Here is a 21,689-nt window from a genome sequence, read left to right as displayed (position 1 = left end):
CATGCAGGAATGAGCAAGGTGTTCTGCTTCTCCTTACTGGCAGTGCTGGTGCTCCTCCTCCTCGAGGTCCTGGAGCAGAGCATCACTCGTGTGGCATGTGTCATGGGTGACTAAAGGAGAGAGACACACAAGGAGAGAAAAAACTCTGTTCTTGCAGGGAGGAGAAGTGGGGATTCCTCCAGTGCTGCCTTGCATTGCAGTCTCTGCTGGGGATGAAACAGGTCCTGGTACTGGGGAGGCGGGATGGGGCAGTGGCAGAATCTTTACTGCAAAGTGTTAAAATCATACTGTGCGTCATCAGCACGCTTCCAGAGCGGTTCAGTGTGTGAAAAGTGGAAAAAAAATAAGGTCAATAAACACACTGAATGTTGTGCCTTCAGCTTCGTGTGGGAGAATGCAGAAGAGTATGATCCGCAAGCAGACAAGGCAAAAATGCTGGCTCTTAGTGAAGGGCATGAACTGTTTGTCTACGAATTCAGTCTAGAAGATGGAAAATACAACCCGGTTTCCCTGCACACTTGTGAGGAAGATACGCTGAAAAAGCTCCTTGAAGCTAAAAACATTAGTGAGTACATTTCCGTGTGCATTCTGTGTTTGAAATTATATTGTAAGACTGACTCTGCTTCAGCTGCTGAAACAAACTGGGGCAGGAGGCCTGAACGCTGGAGAAGTGTCACATACTCCCACACTGACTTACAGTGTCAGTGGCAGTACTGACTTGTAAAATAATAGAGACATTTGTGTATTCGAAGGTGATGTTGTTAGAGGGCATTAAACCGTTGGAGGGAAAGGTGTTTGGATGACACAAAGTTTGAAATAAACTTTAATAAAACATCTGTTCAACCTTGCTGTTTCAAATTTTCCTGTTAATGTTGGAACTGGTGGGAAGAAAACTGAGATGGGCTCCTCACTAGTGCTGCAAGGACTGATTGTGTGTTGAACCTTGTGTTCCGTGCTTGGCACACGGAGCGTGTGGCCAGAACGCAGAGTCTCTGCAGGGTGTACACCTCTGGTGTTTCACATGTTCTTACACAGCCTCCATTGCTAAAGTATTTTTGTTTCCAAAGGTTCTAGTTTGTGTTCAGTGTTGACTGAAATACGCTTTTGTGATCATTCTTCGTGTTCTTTATGGTGTTGTCCACTTAAAAAACCTTCACTGTTTTAGGAAACTGCTCTAAGGTCAGTACTCCTGCCACAGAAAGCGCAACTTAAACCAAAACAAGCCCCTCTCCCCACCATCCCAGCTTTTGTTAAGGTGGTAGCAGAGGCAATGAGTTTGAGCTGTAATTTTCTTGGGGTATCTACAAACCAAGAGTACCAGATTGCCGTCATCCTAAAATATCTTTAAATTTACAGGTCTGTCTTCGGTTTTGTCTTTGAGGATACTGTCTTTTGAAAACAACAAAGGCATACTTCTGCTCAACAAGTTTATTGTCGTGCATCTTACCTTTCCTGGAGAAGGCTCACCCTTGGAGACATGCGACTGCTTTGCCCTCGATTTGCCCTCACAAGCTTTGGAGAGAATTGCAGATGCCCACTTCTGCCGGGGGGTCCTGTTTCTGTTGGATAGTTCCGGCTGGATTTGTATCCTTTGCAACAGAGACTGGCTCTCGCTGGAAATGATCTGGAAGAACCAAGTCGTTTTCTGTCAGGGCTAAGCAGAAATCTCTTGAAAGAAATTCAAGTATCTGAAGCTGCTTTCAGTACAAGGGTTGTGTAGCAAAGTGCTAGTTGCTGTAGTGAAAATTGCCGTTGTCCCGTACCAGATGTAGTTTCTTAACATGTCACTGGAAATCTTTCACACTGGAGTAATGGTTTTCAGTGGTTTTGATATGGGGCCTGTGTATAACAGGTTACATCTACTGTCACTGCTCTGTCTTTTTGTAATTAGATCCTTTAGCAATTATCTGCAGGAATAATCTACATTATCTCCAGCTGTCTTCTAAAGGACAGGAGCTCAGACCTGGCAGGCTGTTCCTCAAGGGGCTCAACTCTAACCTGTTCTTTGTCAGTTTTTTCTGACACATATTTAAAAAAATGCAATAAAGTCAGGTCACTTTTTCCTCCTAATTATATAGCTGTCAATATATGTTTGTCCCAGCTCACTTCTGAGTATAAATTAGCTCTTCTGAAGTGACACAAGTTGCGTTTGTACATCACCTGGCACAGCTCACTTCTGATCCTGGCTGAGCAGGGAATGCTCTTGTAAAACAAACAGTTCTGAGAGTTTTGTCGTGCCGAGATGAGCTGGGACCACGAAGTGAACAGTAATTCACCGTCTCCTCCTCCTATCTGATTTCTTGCTGGGCAACCTGAGGGCTGGGGTTTTCTTTGACGCTGTTCCAGATGTGTTTGACTCTGTCGATGGGGCCCATCTGGCGCACGTCAGCGTGGCGCTCTGGCAGGGGGGCGAGGGCGGGAGCCCGGCCGTCGCGTCGCCGCTCGCCGCGGTGAGAGTGTCGCATGATCTCAGCGTCGCCGTGGTCGTCAGCGCTTCCCACCATGCCATCTCGGTGGACCTGAACGTGTACTTCAGGTGTGTTTGCAGCAGAATTCCAAGGTGGAAGTTTGGGTACAACCAACGTGAAAAAGGGCCTAATCCTGGTCCTCTAGTAGGTGATGTTATGCCAGCTTTTTGTTTTGAGTTCTGGCTCTCTGTTTCTTGTTCTCTCTTTCTTGTTTAAAGCTAGCCCATTAATATTTTCCCCAATTTATGCTCTGTCACTTCAACAAACAGAAAAACTTTGGATTGCACCTGATGTCTTTTCTCCGAAGGTTTGGGTATGTGCTGTGAATTAGTGCCAGTGGTTCATGGCACCTTTTAGAAATGCCAGAGTGTGGGGTTGTTAAACTGTTCTGATACAGCTTTACTGATCTTGCTGGATAAATTAGGACCAGGTTTTAATTTCGAGGCGGTGTCCACCTCAAAGGAAACAGCATCGAGCTTTCATGACTTACGTGGATGCATTTTTGGGGATGTTGTTAATCTGAGAGAAAACTGCTGCTCCGAGAGCTCCCATTTTCTCAAATTTCACTCCTGGAGAAGTTACACATGAAAGAAAAAAAAAATTATTCAATTATCTATGAGGGAGGTGGAATTTAATGTTCATTTCTTTACAGACAGTTCCCTGGGCATTTGCTCTGTAAGAGAGATCCTGAAAATCTTCCGCTGAAGCCTCCTGAAGGACTCGACGAGGATGACCTTGCTAGTTCTGACTACAGCATGGAGCTTTTGTCACTGCCCTTCCGCACAGACAGGTACTCAACAAAAATACTTCCTAAAGCAGGCTGGGTTTTGCCTGCTTTAGGTCACTGAGCAATAAACTACTGATTTTTTTTTTTTTTAAATTGTAGTCGTGATGGATAAAATCAGCTCATTCTGCTTTAAACTTTTGAACGTGAGGATGACGTTAGGAAGTGGGCCAGGACAAGTTTACATATGTCATTGGACAGCTTCTAAATAGTGACTGCTGTTTAGGGTGTTCCCTTCAGTTTGAACCAGTATTGACAGGTTTTTGTGTTCCAAGCACTTTCTAGATGGTTGCGTGTTTAGCGTTGCTGAGTGCGTGCGGGCTTCAAATGATTTTGTGTTCATGTAAAGCATTTTAACTGTGTTGAGACCCTTGGTATTAAAGGTATTAATACTTACAAAATATATTCATCGTAACTTGATGTAAATGTAATAAATAATTCTGGAATTAATGTAATTCTAATTTTTTTTTTTTTAATCGATGGGTGGATTTTCTGTGGGGAAAAGAAAATTTTCCCCTAAAAACGCTCAGCTTCATGGACCTTGTCAGCTCATGCAGCTGTGATCATTCAGCTTGGCAGCAAACAGTATTTAAATAGAAATAAACAGGACACGTTAGGGTTAAAATGCAAGATGCTGGATGGAATCTGTAAGCTTAAAATGTGGGTTTTTTTGACCGAGGAAACTTTAAAAATCGGTTTACCTGCATTGTTCTGTGCATAATACCTGGTATTATAAGTAGCTTTGTTCTTCGCCCCAGGTCCTGGAAGGCACACCTGTCCTCCCTGTGCGATAGGGTAAGGAGAAGACGACCAGGTTCTTCAGATTTGGTGAATGACTTCGATTTACCTTGGTATCAGTTTTTTACTCATCTTGAAGGTCATGATCCTGAAATCTATGAAAATGCTGAGAAGATGGTGGTATTTGTTCCACGAACTGTTACGTGGGCCCCTTCCAAACCGTCACAGAGCGACGGTACAAACCCCCGTGGTGCCAGGCAGCAGTGGAAGCAAATCCCTGGGGAAGCACCAGGAGAAGTGGTGAAAGTGGAGTGTAAGCTGGTGACTGGAGTGAAAGCAGTGTTTGTGGTGTCAACAGCCGACCGAGGATTGACTCTCGTGCTCTGGGATTTTGAGTCACAAGATGTGACGTGTCACCACTTTGGCCCAAACAGTGTTTATGTGGATTGCAGCGAAGAGGTGCCCTTGTGTCTGCTTCTGACAGGTGAGGGGCTTTTATCTCATTGTTCCGATGCAGGCTTCTGATAAAAGCTTTTTTCTTCTTTTTTTTTTTTTTTTGTTGCACTCTTCTTTCCTGGCTGCCTGGCTGCTCTTGTCTGGTTTCTGATGCATTCTTGTCGAGGTGAAATCCAAACGGAGCCCTGCAGCTTTGCAGCATTATTTGGGAAGAGAAGCAGCAGATAGAAACGTTGCTATGTAGCAGCTTGCTTATGTATTTTTAATTATGATTTGATTCTTTTTAGAGCGTGGTCTTTCCTTAGTTCTGTTTGGGCTAACTCGAGAAGAGTTTTTGAATAGATTGATGATCTATGGCAGTGCTGGAGTCGTCGATTCCGTTTGTCATCTCAACGGATGGGAACGATGTTCAATTCCACTACATGCGCTGGAGGTAAAAAAAAAAATCTGTTTCGTGTCTTACAGATAACAGAAGTACTTCTTTAACGTGATGCACGCAGTTCAGCAGTGTTAGTGGTGTTTTCAGACACAACCAAGAGTATGCCTCAGTAACCTAGGGACCAAAAGGACTGGTTTAGTTATTAAATCCACCATAAAAAACCCGAGTAACCCAGATGAGTAACCCAAAAGAAGAAATACAGCAACAAAATTAATGCACATTAAAAAAAAAAAGCTTTAAACTAAGCAGTGCTCAAAACTCTCTCTTAACTGGACTCTAAAGCATTTTTGCCAATTTCTGCAGCAGTTTTTGTCCTCTTCCAAAATGTCAAATATTAAAATTCTTGTAACTAGATTTTTGTTTTTAACATACCACTCTTGTAAAGCTGAGAGGAGAACTTAGAGGTTACCAAACGTTGCTAGGTATCCCTTAACAGTAGGTGATAAAACATTTTTAATGTGCCAGACCACAAAACGAATCTCCTTGTGTCTCTGCAGCTTTCCAGTGCTCTAGTTCTACTTTTAGATGACATAGATCCTTCTTTAAAAACAAATATTGTTCCAGAAGCGTGGGGCTCTGCCACAGGCTGCCCACACCATTGCTCAGTTCGCTGCCAGCCTGCGCTTGGTCGTGTTTGGAGGGAGGGCACTTAGGTGAAGATGTTTGGTCGGGTTCTTCTGGTTTTATTTGAGGGCTGTGATGGAAAGCGAGTTGATTTTCCTTGCTGTAAGCTTATTCAAAGTCCTGGTTCTCACAGTACTTATTTTAAATCCCACAGTAGATTTAAAATCTCACAGTACTTATTTTAAATTAAAAAATTGAACTCTAGTAAATTGCTGAATTAATGTTTTGTCTCTGAAGATACGAGGCAGGGTTTCTGCAAAGCCGATTGAAGGAGCATGGCAGGTACTGAACAGGTCTCCTTGTTATTTCAGGCTGCAGGTGTTGCACACACAGTTTAAATTTCTTCTTTTTTTTTTTTGTGCATGCATACCTTGTCGCTGAGTACAACGTGCAAATACTAGCAGTAAGCATACAATATATATATTTTAGAACATGTGCATCATTGTTCTACTCCATATTTGCCTAGGCTGGTTTGGAAAATCGTCAACTGGACACAGTAGACTTATTTTTAAAAAGCAAAGAAAGTCTTTTCAATCTGTCTGCCCCCCACTCTGGACTTGAACAGTCTCCTGATAGCGCATCCCAGTTGTACCTGAAAAGTAAGTAAAATACTTTCAGAGGTTTGCATTTAATTGCCTTTCTGTTTATGGGCAGGTGTTTGTAAAAGCAGGTTGAATTGCCTGTGCTTCGTGTGTTTGGAGGTGCTGTATGGCAAGTTCTCTGCCTCTGGAAAGAGAGAGAAGTGGTGCAGGAGGTGTGGGCTTCTTGGCTGTGTGCTGACATTGGCATATGTATGATAAGCATTTTGATAGGAAGGCAAAGCATGTGACATATATTGTTTGACACATTTTAGAAGATTTTTGTAGCGTAGCTTTATGATTTTAACTTAAATTTTAAATTTATGTGATCAGTCATATGGTAGAATGCAGATGTTCTAACTTTTTATGTAAACATTGCAGATTTGGAAGAGCTGAGGTCAGCTTTAAACTTGCTCTGCTCAGCTATCAAAGAAAGTGATATGGAGCCTCACAGTAAACACTTTTCTGAGCAGCTGCTAAACCTGACGTTGACTTTCCTTAGCAAGCAACTCGAAGACATTTTTGTGCACACAGAGAGTAAGATTCCTCATTTTGTATCATACGTCGTAATGTAATGTGTCATTGTTTAGATGAGTACGAACTACTAATTTTTTTAAATAAGAGCCTAAATTTGCTTAGAATTAACAACAAATTTGTGCTAGAGTGAAGTGAATGGAAGATGTTGTTTAAGGGGAAGGACGAGACATAAATTGGAGTACAGTACCTGTGTTAGCTCAAACTATGATCAGGCTCTCAGATCACAGAGGATACTGCCAACAGGATCGTTTGGGATGCATAAGAATAGCAGAATGGGACTTTCAGGCTCTTGCTGAATACTTGCTGGTAGTGCAGTTAAATGCCTTGAGTTTAGCTCTCAGCTGCTAATTCTTTTCTCAGTGCTGCCGTTTGAAGTATTCTGGCACAAGTATTTCTGTGGCTGTGGAATGGAATAGACTAAGAAGCTGATAGAGCTGAAAAAATAGCCTACCAGGTTATTTTTTATCTGGAGCATTTCCCAGTTCCATTTACAGTGTGGCAACACAGTCCCACATCCCAGTATAACACGAGGGGTGGCACAGAAGCAAGAAGCAGAGGGTGATGAGGCTTGCAGGCTGGATGTGGCAGTGCATGACCGCTTATGCTGGCACATGTTGCTCTTTGAACTGCAGCCTAAAAGGTACAAGAACAGAGTAACAGCTGGTAGACAAGCGAAATATTAAAATCCTAGAATTCCAGAGGACAGTTTTGTTTTGCTGGAGAAAGCTATGGGGAGTGGGGTGGCATGTCCCAGCACACAGTGTGCTGTCCTGCTCCTTGGGGCTGGCTTGCTGGCTCAGTGATGCTTTTTAGTCCGGGGACCAACAGGTTGTACATGTTCAAGTGGAACTGATTCCTTCCAAGAGTAAAAGGTGCAGACTGCTAACTCTGATTCTTAATAACTTTTTTCTGCATGGTTTTTAGTAGTCTTTGTGCTTTACTACATGAATGTTATGCTTAGATGTCCCTGCACTTTAAATTAAATTTAATCTGACTAATAACTGATTGGATCAATAAAAAATCTCTGCTCTTAGTTACTTGTCCCTGAAGGGGACAACACATCAGTGAGGCCAGGGAGATCTGTCGGGAGCACTGGGAGGACTGGGACTGTGTCCTGACAATGCACTGATAGTGGTGGGCAGTGTTAGCACCTGTACAGGTCAGATAGCAGTACAGAGCTGACGTGCTCTTTCCTCTGAGGTGTGTTCTCCGTATGAGTCAGAAAAAGGCATTCCACATCACCCAGCCTTAAAAATGCTGAGTTGTTGAGTTCTGCTTAACTGGTATCTTGAATGCTCTTGACAGAACCTGATGTATTCCTGCAGAAGGGTGCAGATATTTTAACTGATTACATTATTAAACTCAGAAAATTTCTGAGAAAATACCCTCGACCAGAAGTAAATACTGCACACACAGGAAGTGATCTCGATGAAGACCTACCTGTGTTAGAAGAAAGCCACATGTGGGAAAAACTGACACCAGAGGTAAAAATGAGTAATCAAGTTTTAATATCACTTGTATATAAGGAAATTATTAATATGGAAATGTCTTTAAACTATTGGGGAAAAATCAATGTAAGGATCATAAAGATAGGAACACTGAAAATTAATGGGATCAGTTTGTTCCAGATTTTTTTCCCCTTTCAGGAAGTCATTGCAGACGCCATCTTAAGCAACAAAATGCCAGAGGCCCAGACCTTCTTCCGAATGCATCAGCATCCTGCTGAAAGACTTCCAGAATTTATTCGGAGAGGTTTGGGTCTGGTCTATGACCGTCTTCTGAAGGACAACACCAGAGAGGCCTCGGAACTGCTACGAAACATGGTGAGAGGTGTTCAGTAAGCATGCTGGTAGCTCTCACACTCTTTATGACTAACGAAATTAAGGAATGCTAAGGGTATGGGGAGCGATCAGGTGTCTTGTGGATGTATGGATTCTCCCACAGACTTGAATTACGATGAAAATTAACTCGTTTTAAAAATAACGTGCCTTCGGAATGCTGAGGGGGTCTGTTTGTGAATGTGTATTGATGGCTGTCGTGACCAGCGAAGTGCAGAGGTGATTCTGGCGAGCCGGGTGGGAAAGGGTGCCCGTTCTGCATCCAGACACGACGACACGAGACATCGAGACATCGGCACGTCACTGGGCTGTTGTGACATCTCTAGTTACTGGTGAAGCAACCATCACAAGTGTGGTTGGAAAAGGTTGTGTGCTTTGGGAGGAGAGAAGGTGCATTTGTTCTGCCAGTGTACACCTGCATTCCTACAGTTTGCATTCAGTTAGTATCTTCTTTCTTGTTAGGGCTTCGATGTGAAGGAGGAGTTGCGTAAGATATGTTTCTACACCGTTGATAAACACGTACGAGATTTGTTGGTAAGTGTGGAAAAGGCTTTTTGTGTCCAGCTGATGTTCTCGGGTCTGATGTGTGTTTACGCTGAGAGAAAGTACTGTGTTGAACACACTTTCAGAACGGGAGCAAACGGGGCTTGTCCCTCTATCCTCACAGTGTGGGCACTGAAACATGGCACTGACGTGCCTGTGCTCTTCTGTGTTTGCAGTTGAAGTGAAAAATGGGCTGAAATGTCGTTTGTTTGTTTGTTCTGGCTGGGATCTGGTTCTCATCTGCGTGCAGGCAGGGTGATGTTCTGACCCTTTTGATGTTTAAGTGTATTGACCTCAATGCTTCCAGCATTTTTCCCTACAGTTGGTTAAGTCGTTACACTTGCAGGATCATTTAAAACTTAAATATATTGTAAGTGGATAAAAATGGTAATTGGAGGTAATACTTTAATTTGAATTAAAGGTGAAAGTTTTACGAGAAGAAAATTATTTTTCTGAAAGAGAGAAGAAAATGATAGACTTTGTGCATCAGGTTGAAAGCTTTTACTCGGAATCCTTCCAAGAAAATAAAGAGATTCAATCTCTTTCCAGGTAATGTGGGTTATCAGTTTTCATTAATAATTAATAACGTTAATAGGATTTAAAATATGCTGGCTTCTACATTCCGTATGATTTACTGCACTAACAAATACAGTCTTCTGTAATGTCATTAATTTCACACCGTTCTTCATTTGCAGAAATGAGGTTCAGTGTGGGAACTGATTACTTTTCTCATTAACATGACAATTGCTGTCGTATTCTTTCCAGACTAGGTCACAATGTGCTATTGTCAGTGTAACAGAGGTCTTCTGTGCGTATCATCACCACAAAGGAAGTATTTTCAATAGCCAGGGATATTATTAGAATTATTAATCAAATGAAATGTGTTCAGATGAAATGTTTGCTCTATTTTTCATACATGGTGTCCATAATATAGCAAACTGTAAGTAACCTAGAAAAATAATTTTATGGTTAAATAATTGTAAGAATGTTACGACACTTATCATCTGCTGTGTCAGATTTGGAAAAATGAGTTAATTCTTTGCCCGTTGCTCTCATATGCACACTCCAACTTTTAGCTGAGTAAGTCCCTCTGCCACTTCCAGAACGTTCTTCAAAATGGACTAGAAAAATTTGGTGATCCTTTCCTCTGCTATTTGTTAGATTGTGAACTGTTTTTTAAGAGAGCACTGAAAATGTCCTAATGCAGCACTTCCTTGCAGTTTCACGAACTGGAGAAAGGAGCAAGACTTTTCCAGACACACAGCTGTTCTAGACTCGCTGTTGGATCGCGATAGACATCGGGTTCACAATAGGAGAGTCAGAGTGATGTTTAACTGGGCTCAGTGGTGGGATGAGCATATTCAGGAAACGATTCTTCTCCCCAGAAAACCACGCCAAGGCAAGTGTTCTGGTACTAAGGACTTCAAAGAAATTGTGAATTAAAAATCCACCTGTGACGTAGCATATTGCAATTGTGTACGAGTGGCATTGATGTAACTGAAGTTGTGTGCTGCCACAGTAGGTCACTTGTTTTTTGTCAGCGAAAAATGGGTAAACAATGTGTTTCATCCTGTTGTCTTCTGACAGGGATGTGTGTTTTTCCTGTAGAGAAAAATTTGCAACTAAGCTGAAAGGGACTTGTCTAATGAATGGCCACTTGTGAATGTCGTGCTCTGCTGTGCTCTGGAAAGCTCATTACACTGTAGTATTATATTTAGCTTTTCCAACATAAAGCTCTAGCAGGCTGTAAGAATGTAATCTCAGCGTCATATTTGCAGCCATCCATTAAAAACATGTACATGTGGAAAGAAATGTCAGTGTTTCCCTGAGTGGTCTGTGTTTGTGTGGGTTTCATCGTTGGCTTTTTTAAACGCAGAACTCAAGACGTGTAATCCTGAGGTTCTTTGGATGCACTTGACAGCCCAGCATGATTGGCTCAGTATTTGTTCATGGATTGAGGAATTTGAGCCCAACCGGACTTCGTGCGGACGAGCTCACTGGCCTCCTCTTACTGCAGACATCATTGACAGGAGCACGTTGTGTAGTGGCTACATGAGAAATGATATCTTAAACAAGCTGGCTGGGTATGTGCCCTCAGTGCCTTATACTCACTGTCTGGCTTCTGTGAAGCAAAAATTGCATAGTTAGAGAAGTGCACCTTAGTAAAATCTTTGACGCAAATTGGTTTTTGTAGTATATTTAGTGCCCTTTTTTGAAACAGCACAAATTCGTTAAGAAATTTAATTTTAGTCTTGTACTTGCACTTTCCGAGTAAGAAACAGAGCAACAGAAATCCCCTCTCAGCCCTGCGATCTTATTTGTAACCATTATATTCCTGATGCCCATTTTAATGAAAGGGAGAACATCCTGAACGCTCCTCACGCCTTGTTCCTGCAGTGAGCTGCAGTAACTAAGATACTGTTTGAGCACTGTCAGATGAATTTTGGCATGTCGTGTTTGCCTGGGTAGTGAAGTAATCCCCTGGCAGGAAAGGTCTGCTTTGTCATTTCCAACCAAACCCATCCCTCACAGCTTCTTAAAGATGCAGCTGTCTGATCAGTGCGCATGCTTTTTCTCTTTTCTGATAGAAAGGGAATTTTTGTCCCTTCCGAGTTGGAAGATTTTGAACTTCTGCTCCAAAGACTGTCTTACCTTGGGGGAGTTCTGCAAAATCCTCACCCTGTTCCGAAATACAGTGCTGCAGGTGGTCTGGACTTCCACGCTCGTTTCGTCCTTCACTGTTTGGAACATAATTTGCAGTATCTCTTATACACTTACTTAGACTATTACAGGTAGGAACGCTTTTCTTCCCTCAAATCTCATGCAGATTTGAATAATTAAACACAATTTTAGTAGTTTTGATAGTAACAGCTTTCCTCAGCCCTTACTGCTTGGCGAGAAGTACTGCTTGGGTCACAGCAGTGTCATTTAATGAAAAATCGTGGGGCAGTGTGGTAGGTTTCATGCTGTATTTTGAAGCTTTATTCGGGTTGTCTTGTCAAGATTAATTTGTGATACAGTCATCAAAGGAAACAACTATAGTTGTAATTAGTATAATCTTATAAGCAATGCAGTCTTAAGTCTGCCAAAGCAACTTGTGTTGCAGAAGCTCTCTGAGATAAGCACAAATATCAGTTCCTTCTTGATACATTTGCAAGTAAAGAAATTGCTGGTTTCCATCTAAATTAGGATTGGTTGGGATTTAAGGGAAAAATAAATATTAGATATTGGAACCATACGGATACTTTCCACTGAATGAATGCTTTGTTGTTAAAATGTCTTAGCTGTAACAGTGGAATTGTTAAGAAGGTAAAAGTGGACCAGAGAAAAGCCAACAAATGTGGGTTTTTGTTTGTTTGTTTGGTTGGTTGTTTTTTTGTTTTTTTTTTTTTGTTTATATATAATCAGTTATAGTTTATGTAAAGTATTTAGACTTTGCAGAGTGGTATTTGTGAATCAGGTCCCTTCTTTGGAAGACGTTTGGGGTTGGCGGATGGGGAAACTATGACTTTGGTTTATGGAAGGGAGCACAGAAACACATCCCTCAAGAAGGGCCGGGTCAGAGACGCCGTGTCAGCTAACGTGGTGCCTCCTGGAGAGAGTGATGTCTTTTGACTCCTTCCTCAGAATGGATAAGTCACTGCAGCAGCGAGTCAGAGGCTCTTAGTTTTTATTGCGGCGTTATATTTGAGCAGAGGGTGGTTACAAATACTGTATTTTCACTGTGCTGCTGCTCATCTTATTCCCAGTTTGTCGGCTTCCAACTGCCCCATTTTGGATGACAAGGAGTTGCACGAAGCGCATCCCTGGTTTGAATTTCTCCTGCAGTGCCGGGGGGTTGCCAGTGACCCACGAGGTAGGAGCCTCCCCGGAGGGGTGGCCTGGCGTTCCTGCTGCTGGCTGGCTGTTTGGCACAGCTGGGTTTCATTCTCTGCTCTGCTGCAAACTTTCTTCTGACTGTGGCAAATCCCTTGTGGATGCCCGAGTTCCTCATCTGTAAAATGTAGATTGCAGTTCCTACTTAAGCTGTACATGAAGGTGTGGAGGCTGTAGATATGTCAGAATTGTTTTGTGTATGATCTTCACTGCCTCCATTTTGATCACATTTCTAAAAGACTGAAATGAAGAATTAGTAAGATAATGTATATACTGTTAAAATTAAAGCTTCCTCTCGTGCATTGTGACTTCTCTGCCCCTTGGATTATGTGTTTGCCTTTTTTAGTTATTGTCGTTGCAAATCAGTAGAATTTGTGCCCTTAATTAATTTCACTTTTTAAAAAAACATTTCTTCTTTTATAGAGTCACACATTAATGTATGATAAAAAGAATCCCAAGTGGAGCTTTTTCAGAAAGTGTGATCAGTGTAGGATAAAGAATTGACCCAGTGCAGTGCTAAACTGTGGGACTCAATCCAAATCAATCTGTCTAGGTAAAACTGGTTTGAAATTCAGCAAAGCTTGGTAAAATTTAGAACAGCTTATCTGTATTTATAAGTAAATGGAGAAAAATCACTATTAACAACAAAAAATAGAAAAGTCAGCTTTTTTCCTAGTCACAAAGCAGTTTTAATGCATGATTTAGTTATTTAATATTGATTTCGCGTGAAATTAAATCTCACTTTTTTTTCTTTTAAGATCCAAAGATGATTTTCCAGGCTAGTCTAGCCAATGCTCAGATCCTGATTCCTAGTAATCAAGCCAGTGTGAGTAGCATGCTGCTGGAAGGACGTACACTACTAGCACTTGCTACTACAATGTACGCACCCGGAGGTATTGATCAGGTACTGTGTGCAAGAAATGATTGAGAAGCCTTTGGAGAAGTTTTCACATGGTGTTGAAAACTCAAAGGAATGTGTTAACAAGAATAAATATATTAATGTCATCATATAATTTCTTCTTTTACAAAAATCTGGTTTTGGTGTTCCGAGTTTCAGGGTTAGGTTGACCAAACGAAGCGAGTAGAGTGGTTCAAGGTTACATGGAAGTCTGGAAGTCTGGGCTAACATCAGAAACTTCAGCTTGCTGGTTATATTGTGCAGCCAGTTACATTGTGCCATAAAGACCAAAAAGCACATTATAAATTATTCTACTTTGAAAAGAAAGACGCTTGTTGAACTGCATGTTGGGACAGAATTTATTATACAGATGGCTTTTTGATACATAGCATGGGAACCTAAAATATCAGGTACTGTTGAAGATATGTCTAATATAACTTATTGGATTTTCCAGGAAAAAAGTGTACTTTTTGTGTTGTCACCATCTGTCAAATTCCCATGAGGTAGTTTGTTTGACACATTCAGAGATTGATTTTTTTAGTGTTTTAATGCAGTGTCTTCTTCCTAATGAAACACTTTGGCTTCCTTGCAATGTAGGTTCTTCAGAATGAAGATGTGGAAAAACCTCTAAAGAAAGTTGATCCACAGCTCTTAAAAATGGCACTGACTGCTTACCCCAAACTCAAAGCTGCTCTCTTTCCCCCGAATACTTCCCATGGAATTTTGCCACCTGACATCTCTCTTTACCATCTTGTTCAGGTACACAAAATGCTTCTCGTTGGTGATTTTTAGCAGAACAAAAGTAAACTGAGGGAAGCTTGGTTTTAGCTGAAGCCTGGAGGGTGGGGACTGTGTGTTGGAATCCTTGATTTGGAGCTAAAGTCCATAGCTTCATCCTGAACAGCTTGTTGAAATGGGATCTCCATGTTGTGAGTCTGGCTTCCCCCACCCTCCCTGCAGTGTTTAACTGCAGCTGTCCTGGAGTGTCTTGCAGCATTCAGTGGGCACATTGTTCAGTAATACAGAACTTAAAATGTTTTTAGTTGTCTAAGGGAAATTGGAATTTAGAATGTCATGGAATATCATGGCATGTTTCTGGGCAAATGCCTTTTACTTCAGATCTGTGGTAGGAGATAAACTGAAAATTGGAAGAAATGCTACAAATTGTTCATTGTTAGGAAAGTGTTAACTTTGCTAAAATCACATTTTGGCAAAATACTGCAGTATGTCCTTTTCCTAGTTCCTTAGACCAAAGTCTAAGCCTTTCCTTGCACTTGTTTGTGGTCTGATCCTACAGAGTAGGTAAATATGTAACTGAGAGAAGTGCACAAGATACATCACTGCTTGATAGCAGCATGGGCAACACCTGGTTGTCTGCTGCTATAGGTCCCTAAATATTCTGTAGTCTGGTCTGATGTAAAAATCTTAAGATGTCTGAAAATATTTTGTTTTTCATCATTTTTCAGTCATTAGTGCCCTTTGATCCCACTAAATTATTTGGTTGGCAGTCAACAAATACTCTTGCTGTATCAGGTATGTTACTTCCAAGTCTTATATGCTTTTTTAGCCTGAGCACCTGGGATAAAATACCTTTCAGTGAAATTATTTGACGGATAAACTTATTAAAAAGGTCATTTTTTTTTTTTTTAAAAAGTAACGTATGAAAATTTTGTTTTGAAAATAAATCCTAGATAAATTACCTTTCTCCATTAAGTTCTTCGCAGACATAATTTTTTCTAAATGTATTTTGAGATGTAAAAGCAGTATTTTCTTTTAAAACAAGTTGAGGGCCTAAGAAGTGATCTAGAGTTCTGATTTTCCAGTAAGAATTGGAATTTCAGTGGGGTTTGGGTGTGCTGAGATTTGAACAAGGGGAGAGGTATTTGGTTGTCATCTCCTGTTTTGTAGCTGTAAGCTGTTTTCTATGTTTAGTTCAACTGTTTGTCAGCTCATAAAAATGATGATATTCTTTCTAGATGCATCGAGTGACTTTCCTCATTTTTCATCCCCTGAACTGGTGAACAAATACGCTATAATGGAACGACTGGATTTTTTGTACTATTTGCAGCACGGACGTCCATCATTTGCTTTTGGTACATTTTTGGTCCAGCAGTTAGTAAAGAGCAAATCCCCCAAACAGTTGTAAGTCTTCTCAGAAATGACAGTTGGGTAGTTCTTTTGAAATTGTGATCTAGCACACGAAGTAATATTAATCCTCCCCAACAAGCAGCATGGGGTGTGCATTGCATGACCTGAAATTTTAGGTGTCCTGGGAGTCTGTTCAGTCTAGCAACAAGGAGGATAGAAATCCCCTAAAAGAAGGTGAATTTTGTTTTGAATCAAAATGCAGTCTGCACAAAGAAAGCAAGGAATGGAAAATGTTCCAGTTTTATCAAACACAGGTGGGCTTTTCTTCTAGGGACATAGAATCATAGAATCATAGAATGGTTAGGGCTGGAAGGGACCTTCAAAGGTCATCTAGTCCAACCCCCCTGCAAGGAACAGGGATATCTCCAACTAGATCAGGTTGCTCAGGGCCTCGTCCAACCTGGCCTTGAACGTCTCCAGGGATGGAGCATCCACCACCTCTCTGGGCAACCTGTTCCAGTGTTCTACAACTCTCATGGTAAAAAATTTTTTCCTAATATCCAATCTGAATCTACCTCCCTCTATTTTAAAACCATTACCCCTTGTCCTATCACAACTGGCCCTCCTGAACAGCCTCTCCCCATCTTTCCTCTAGATCACTTTGTAGAAAAAAAGATGCCCTTTTTCTTTGGCATTTCCTAAGGATGACACCACTTTAGTTAAATTAATAAGACAAATAGTGTACTGGAGATTGAAGGAATTGAATTTTCTGGCTGAAGCTTCAGAATGATGTGTTCTAAAGGATACAATCAAATTATACATCTTGCTTGAATATATTAAATTTGCTATTAAATATATTCAAAATCAGTAGGAGTTACATCAGAAGAAATCACTGTTTCTATAAGATCTTGTTTGTGTGTTAGTCACTGTTTCTTTCATCATTTCTGTACAAATCAGTTTCTGTTGGGTAAACGGTAAGATTTGGGCAAAAAGGAAAACACACTTTAATGTGGACTGAAGTACTTAATAGTTGAAAATTAAACAGTCCAGCAGTGAACCAGCCACTGCAGAGGCCTTCAGGGTCCCTTTTCCACTTAGTGCAATCCGCAGTTTCAGATTCTGGGTGCCGCAGCGCCTGGATTGGGAACTCTGCAGCGGGGCGTTTTGCAGTGAGGCTGCTGACAGGTGGTTTTTGTTAATTATGGCATCAAATGCATTGGCTTCAGTTTTTGTTGAAGTTTATTAAATTGCAAGCTGTGCTTAGCAGGTGTGAGGCTTTATTCTCAGACCTGTATTTTTTATAAATATGAAACTTCTGGTTTGTGAGCGTCTTTCATGCTAATAAGTCTGTGAGCTTAGTAAACCGTGTAGGTACTTGCTTACATGGGGAATATTCATGTTTGAAAATCCCATGTGTTCACTGGTGGTGTTTTTGTTCCAGGATTCAGCAGGCAGGACATGAAGCCTATGTTTTAGCTCTTTCTTCCTTCAGCACACCTGCAGTAGGAGCAGCCTGCGTGTGTTTTCTAGAGTTGCTTGGTCTCAACAGCCTCAAACTCAGGGTTGACATTAAAGTTGCAAAGATGATTTTCAGTTACAGAACTAGAAATGAAGAATCTCAGCGCAATCAAATAAGAGAATCTTTGGGTAAGGCTGTCTTTTGTTTGTTTTAAAATAGGGTGCTATGGATTTATTGGGAGGAGGAGCAGAGATGGTGCCTAACTTCTCAGGAATGCAGTAGAAGCATCCTGTCCTTTGAAGAGCTAAGGATTTTGCTCTTTTATTCCTGCTTCTTACCAATTTTGAAGGTGGTTTTGACCCTGGCATACCAGATAAGGCAGGAAGATTGTACTATGACATGCAGCTAAAATTGCAGGAGTATTGGATAGACTTTGTTGAACAGCTGCCTAAGGCTCAGTGTAACGTTTAGTAAGGTTCAGCCTAATATTGTAATGATATAACTAGAGGATTAAACAAAAGGACATTAACAAATCTCTCCTCTCTTTCTTTTTTGAAAACTGTCTTACAGCAGCAGTGAAATCAAATGTTCAAAGCTGTAAGGAAATTAAATTTATCCTAGGAATAACTTTAGAAAGTTGAATTTCTAACTATAGGTCCACAGGTGTCTTTTTGTCTCAACTAGGAAACTACTGGCATTTATTTGTATTTTCCTGATCATTCTAAGAACGTATGTGTTATTTAAAACTATAGGTAGAGCTTATTTTTTTTTAAAAAAAAGGTTATGTCATTGGCAAGTTGCAATTCTTTTTCAAAAGTCATGTAGCCACTTTGGTGCTAGACTTGGCAGAGTTATTGAAACGTTTGCATTAATAGGATTCGTTCTGCTTGATGATTCTGGTACTGTTGAAAATGTTACCCTTACTCTAATCTTAAATAGCACCTTGGAAATGGTAACACTTTCTTCTAAACAGTTGAAAAACTAACAAAATTGGCTGGTGGTGAAAAAGCAGCAGCAGCAGAAGTTCTTACCTCCTTAGAAGAAGCCTTTTGGGATGCAGTTGAGCATCAAGGAGTAAAGAAGTGAGTAAAATACGATTTAAAGAATTATGCTGGCAAATGGAGATTGAGCACCGAATTTTACCATTTGGGTAATATTAAAGAGATCCCTGTGTGTTTTATCACCGTGAACTGAGCAACAATATTTGAATTAAGAATAGTCTTGGGATTTCAAATAGTAGAGGTAACGGACATGTATTGGCAAGAGCAAGGAAGTGCAGTCAGCGTGTTGGACTCACTGGCCCACCGGGCTCGTGCAGCAGGCTTAGGTGTGAAGATTGTTGAGTTCTTGCCAAAGCCTACAGTGTCCAGGTAGGACAGTACCTCCCTTGGTGGGTGGGAATGTCCTTGGGGAGTGTCCTATGGCAGCTCCCACACTGGAATGTGACCTGATCCGTAGCGAAGTCAGCAGAAGTGCTGGTGTTGCTGTTTGCAGGCGATGGGTCTCAGGCCACATGAAGAGTTTATATGTTGTTAACATCTGGTATAAATACCAGTTTATTACAGCTGAAGCTCTTTAAATCCCATGCAGGACATCTAGCGACTCTAGAAGGCAGTGGGCTTTGGTAATGCAGTTCTGTAAACTCCATGATATCGAGCTGAGTACGTCTTACCTGAAGGAATGTGCCAAATCCAACGACTGGCTGCAGTTCATTGTCCAAAGCCAGCTGTACAGCCACCGGCCAGAGGAGGTAAGCTTCTGGGTATGACTTTAAATGAGGACAGAGTTTATCAGGAACGTTCTGTCTGAGATCAAAAAAAAAAAAAAGGAAGGAAAAAATAGCCTCTTCGCTTCCTGGGAGTTGGAAGTTGTCTCAGGGTGCTCAATACCCTCTGATTATGATAGCCCTTCTCTTACAGCTGGATTTCCCTACTTTTCCACTTCTCTCCCCCTCTTGGCGTGTGTAAAGCTAACACACCACAAAGGAAATGGACTCCAGAGGGAGCTGGCTGTTCAGCAGATATCATAATAGCTTCTAAGAACATGAAAGCCAACTATTAAAGGGGAAGATTAGGGAAAAAATTCCCTGCCTGAAAAATCTTGTGCAACGTTATTAATCGGTAGTGGAGAAGAGTTTTCAGAGAGGAGTGATGGGAGTGTCCCTTTGAAGTGAAGAGAATGCAAAAGTGTTTGCCAAGAAGGGACCTAATTTTCATTTTAAATTTAGTTAAGATTATGACATACTCATACCAACTGTTTTTAAAATAATTTAGTTACTGCTTTTTTCACTGGAGAGTTGCCATATGTTCAGTATAAGTTTTAATAAAGCCACTCATCTTTCCTTTCAAAAGTTACATTGATTTTTGTGTGAAGATACTTAAACTTTTGAGAATCTAAGTCTTCCGGTTTTTGATTTGAACGTAATTTGAAAATTAATGAAATATTACCAATATATGTAAAAATTAAGTGATTTGGGAAAAGTAACGTGAGGAAGCTAACTGGAAAATTCTAAGTAAGATGATGCATAGCAGGCCTAGGATTTTAACTTGGATCTTGTTGTCTTGAAAAGGAAAATATGTAATCACACAGCAGCAACTGCCTGGGCACTTGTCATGATACGCTGTCAGCAGTATGAGAGAGACACCAAGATGAGTGTCTCTAGGAGACGTTTTAGCTCCATGTAAAAGGATGAGCTTTAATATTTTATTAGAATAATTCCCACCTGCAAACACTTTGTTCTCTTTAGGTCTCCAAAACATGTTCTAAAAATCAAATTTGAGGAATATTTTATTTGTCTTTTCTGTGTGCTTAGTGCTTCAGTCCTTCTTCCCCCTCGTTCTCTTTGGCTCTCACTCTGTACAGATGCTTTTGGTTGTTTTCCCAGGTCATTTCTATCCTTCAAGATTTCACTCCTGTTTTACGAGATCATTTGATGCTGGCATTGGAGAAGTTACCACTTTTGTGTCCTGGTGCTGCCAGTGTGGTCAAAAGCAAATATGCAGATAGTCTCTTCCAAATCCTTTTTCAATGTCAGGGGAACTCAAACCCTTCCTGCTACCTGTTGACTAAAGGACTGAGAGAGCACGCTCCCATTCTGAGTGTTTTAGCAGCATGTTTCCAGGTGAGTGTTGGTGAAGCTATTTCTCTTTTAGAGGGATAAGTAACAAAAAAGTGATGGTCGTGCATAATTATGTTAAATGGTAGATATGTAGGTTGCATTCATCAAGTTTTTTTCTCAGTTTTTTGTAGTAATTGTGAATAGTACGACACGTTTTGCCAAGTGACATATAATGAGATGATGTTTGTCTGGGGTTATTGTAAAATCATCATTTTTGTCGTTTGGCAGGACGCAAACATTATTGATTGTCTCTGTGTTTGGATAATTACTACCGTGGATGATACTACCAGAGCTGAAGCAACAAACCACATTCAAAGCTCAGCAGAAGATCACAAATGGGATCTTCATGACCTGTCAGTTATCTGGAGAGTCTTTTTAAGAAAGCAAAAAAGTAAAACACTTCTAAACGGCTTCCAGCTCTTTTTGAAGGTAAGCTAATGTCTTTTTAGTGGTATGCTTGAGTGTATGTCAGATCATCTTGGAGAGGAGGTGGCCTGTAGGTTCCTGTCTCGCTGTTTGTGGCCTAGACAACCTGGCTGTAATGCACTGAAAATCCTCCTCGAGTAAGAAAATCTCTGAATGGAAGTTCTTCCAGCTATTGCACATTTGCAGATCATGCATCAACTTTGCATGCAGTTTTGATAAATGAGAGCTTTATTGTTCTGTACTGAGGAAGACAAATCCTACGTTTATTGAGGTACTTCTAGGAAAGAATTGTAACCTATTTTTGTGTCTTAAAGGATTCGCCTTTACTGTATATACTGGAGATGTATGAACTCTGTATGAACTGTAAAAAATACAATGAAGCTAAAACCAAACTGGACAAGTTTCAGGAAAGTCTCACAAAAGTAAGCAAATTCATTTCCTCTAAATGTCTTTGCCTGGGTCTTCCCTCATTAGAATGTGACACACATCTAAAAGCATATATGAAAATAATGAAGAGTATGCTTAGAATGACTAGGAGCTGGTTTGTGAAGCAGCAGGTTTCAGCAGATGCTTCTTATTACTGGCAGTTGATGGGAAGATGTTTTTGACAGTTCAAAACCCACAATGCATTTTTCTAAATGATTTTGGTTTAAGTTGATGTGGGTAGGTTGAAATAGAACGTCATCCTCCTCCTGTGAGCAGTTTACCATTTGAAGGTTGGCACTGACTCGGGTAGGACCCCTGTTGGTAAATTTAATTATTTGTGGTAAGTAAGTGTGGGATATTCTCTGTTCTGTATTGACCAGGGCAAGTCAATAC

The 21,689-nt window shown here is 40.8% G+C and overlaps 1 protein-coding gene across 1 annotated transcript in view; it reads left to right on the top strand.

The window, feature by feature from the left end:
- Positions 1-21,689, top strand: part of SPG11 (SPG11 vesicle trafficking associated, spatacsin) — a 34,491-nt gene that overhangs the window by 289 nt on the left and 12,513 nt on the right. Inside the window, exons 2-27 of the mRNA XM_086620091.1 lie at positions 381-565; positions 1,357-1,584; positions 2,347-2,536; positions 3,121-3,258; positions 4,011-4,474; positions 4,734-4,879; positions 5,976-6,108; positions 6,469-6,624; positions 7,930-8,108; positions 8,271-8,447; positions 8,925-8,996; positions 9,427-9,554; positions 10,226-10,404; positions 10,882-11,089; positions 11,594-11,797; positions 12,755-12,861; positions 13,640-13,785; positions 14,377-14,538; positions 15,246-15,312; positions 15,756-15,921; positions 17,309-17,514; positions 18,300-18,408; positions 18,917-19,076; positions 20,211-20,447; positions 20,673-20,873; positions 21,185-21,292. Of these exons, the coding sequence (XP_086476217.1) occupies positions 381-565; positions 1,357-1,584; positions 2,347-2,536; positions 3,121-3,258; positions 4,011-4,474; positions 4,734-4,879; positions 5,976-6,108; positions 6,469-6,624; positions 7,930-8,108; positions 8,271-8,447; positions 8,925-8,996; positions 9,427-9,554; positions 10,226-10,404; positions 10,882-11,089; positions 11,594-11,797; positions 12,755-12,861; positions 13,640-13,785; positions 14,377-14,538; positions 15,246-15,312; positions 15,756-15,921; positions 17,309-17,514; positions 18,300-18,408; positions 18,917-19,076; positions 20,211-20,447; positions 20,673-20,873; positions 21,185-21,292 (4,456 nt within the window). The remainder of the gene's footprint in view (positions 1-380; positions 566-1,356; positions 1,585-2,346; positions 2,537-3,120; positions 3,259-4,010; positions 4,475-4,733; positions 4,880-5,975; positions 6,109-6,468; positions 6,625-7,929; positions 8,109-8,270; positions 8,448-8,924; positions 8,997-9,426; positions 9,555-10,225; positions 10,405-10,881; positions 11,090-11,593; positions 11,798-12,754; positions 12,862-13,639; positions 13,786-14,376; positions 14,539-15,245; positions 15,313-15,755; positions 15,922-17,308; positions 17,515-18,299; positions 18,409-18,916; positions 19,077-20,210; positions 20,448-20,672; positions 20,874-21,184; positions 21,293-21,689) is intronic.

The sequence above is a fragment of the Tauraco erythrolophus genome, chromosome 14 (genome assembly GCF_009769465.1).
Source record: "Tauraco erythrolophus isolate bTauEry1 chromosome 14, bTauEry1.pri, whole genome shotgun sequence".
NCBI classification, from domain to species: domain Eukaryota; kingdom Metazoa; phylum Chordata; class Aves; order Musophagiformes; family Musophagidae; genus Tauraco; species Tauraco erythrolophus.
The sequence above is the reverse complement of the archived record's forward strand: the minus strand, read 5'-3'. Positions and strand labels throughout refer to the sequence as shown.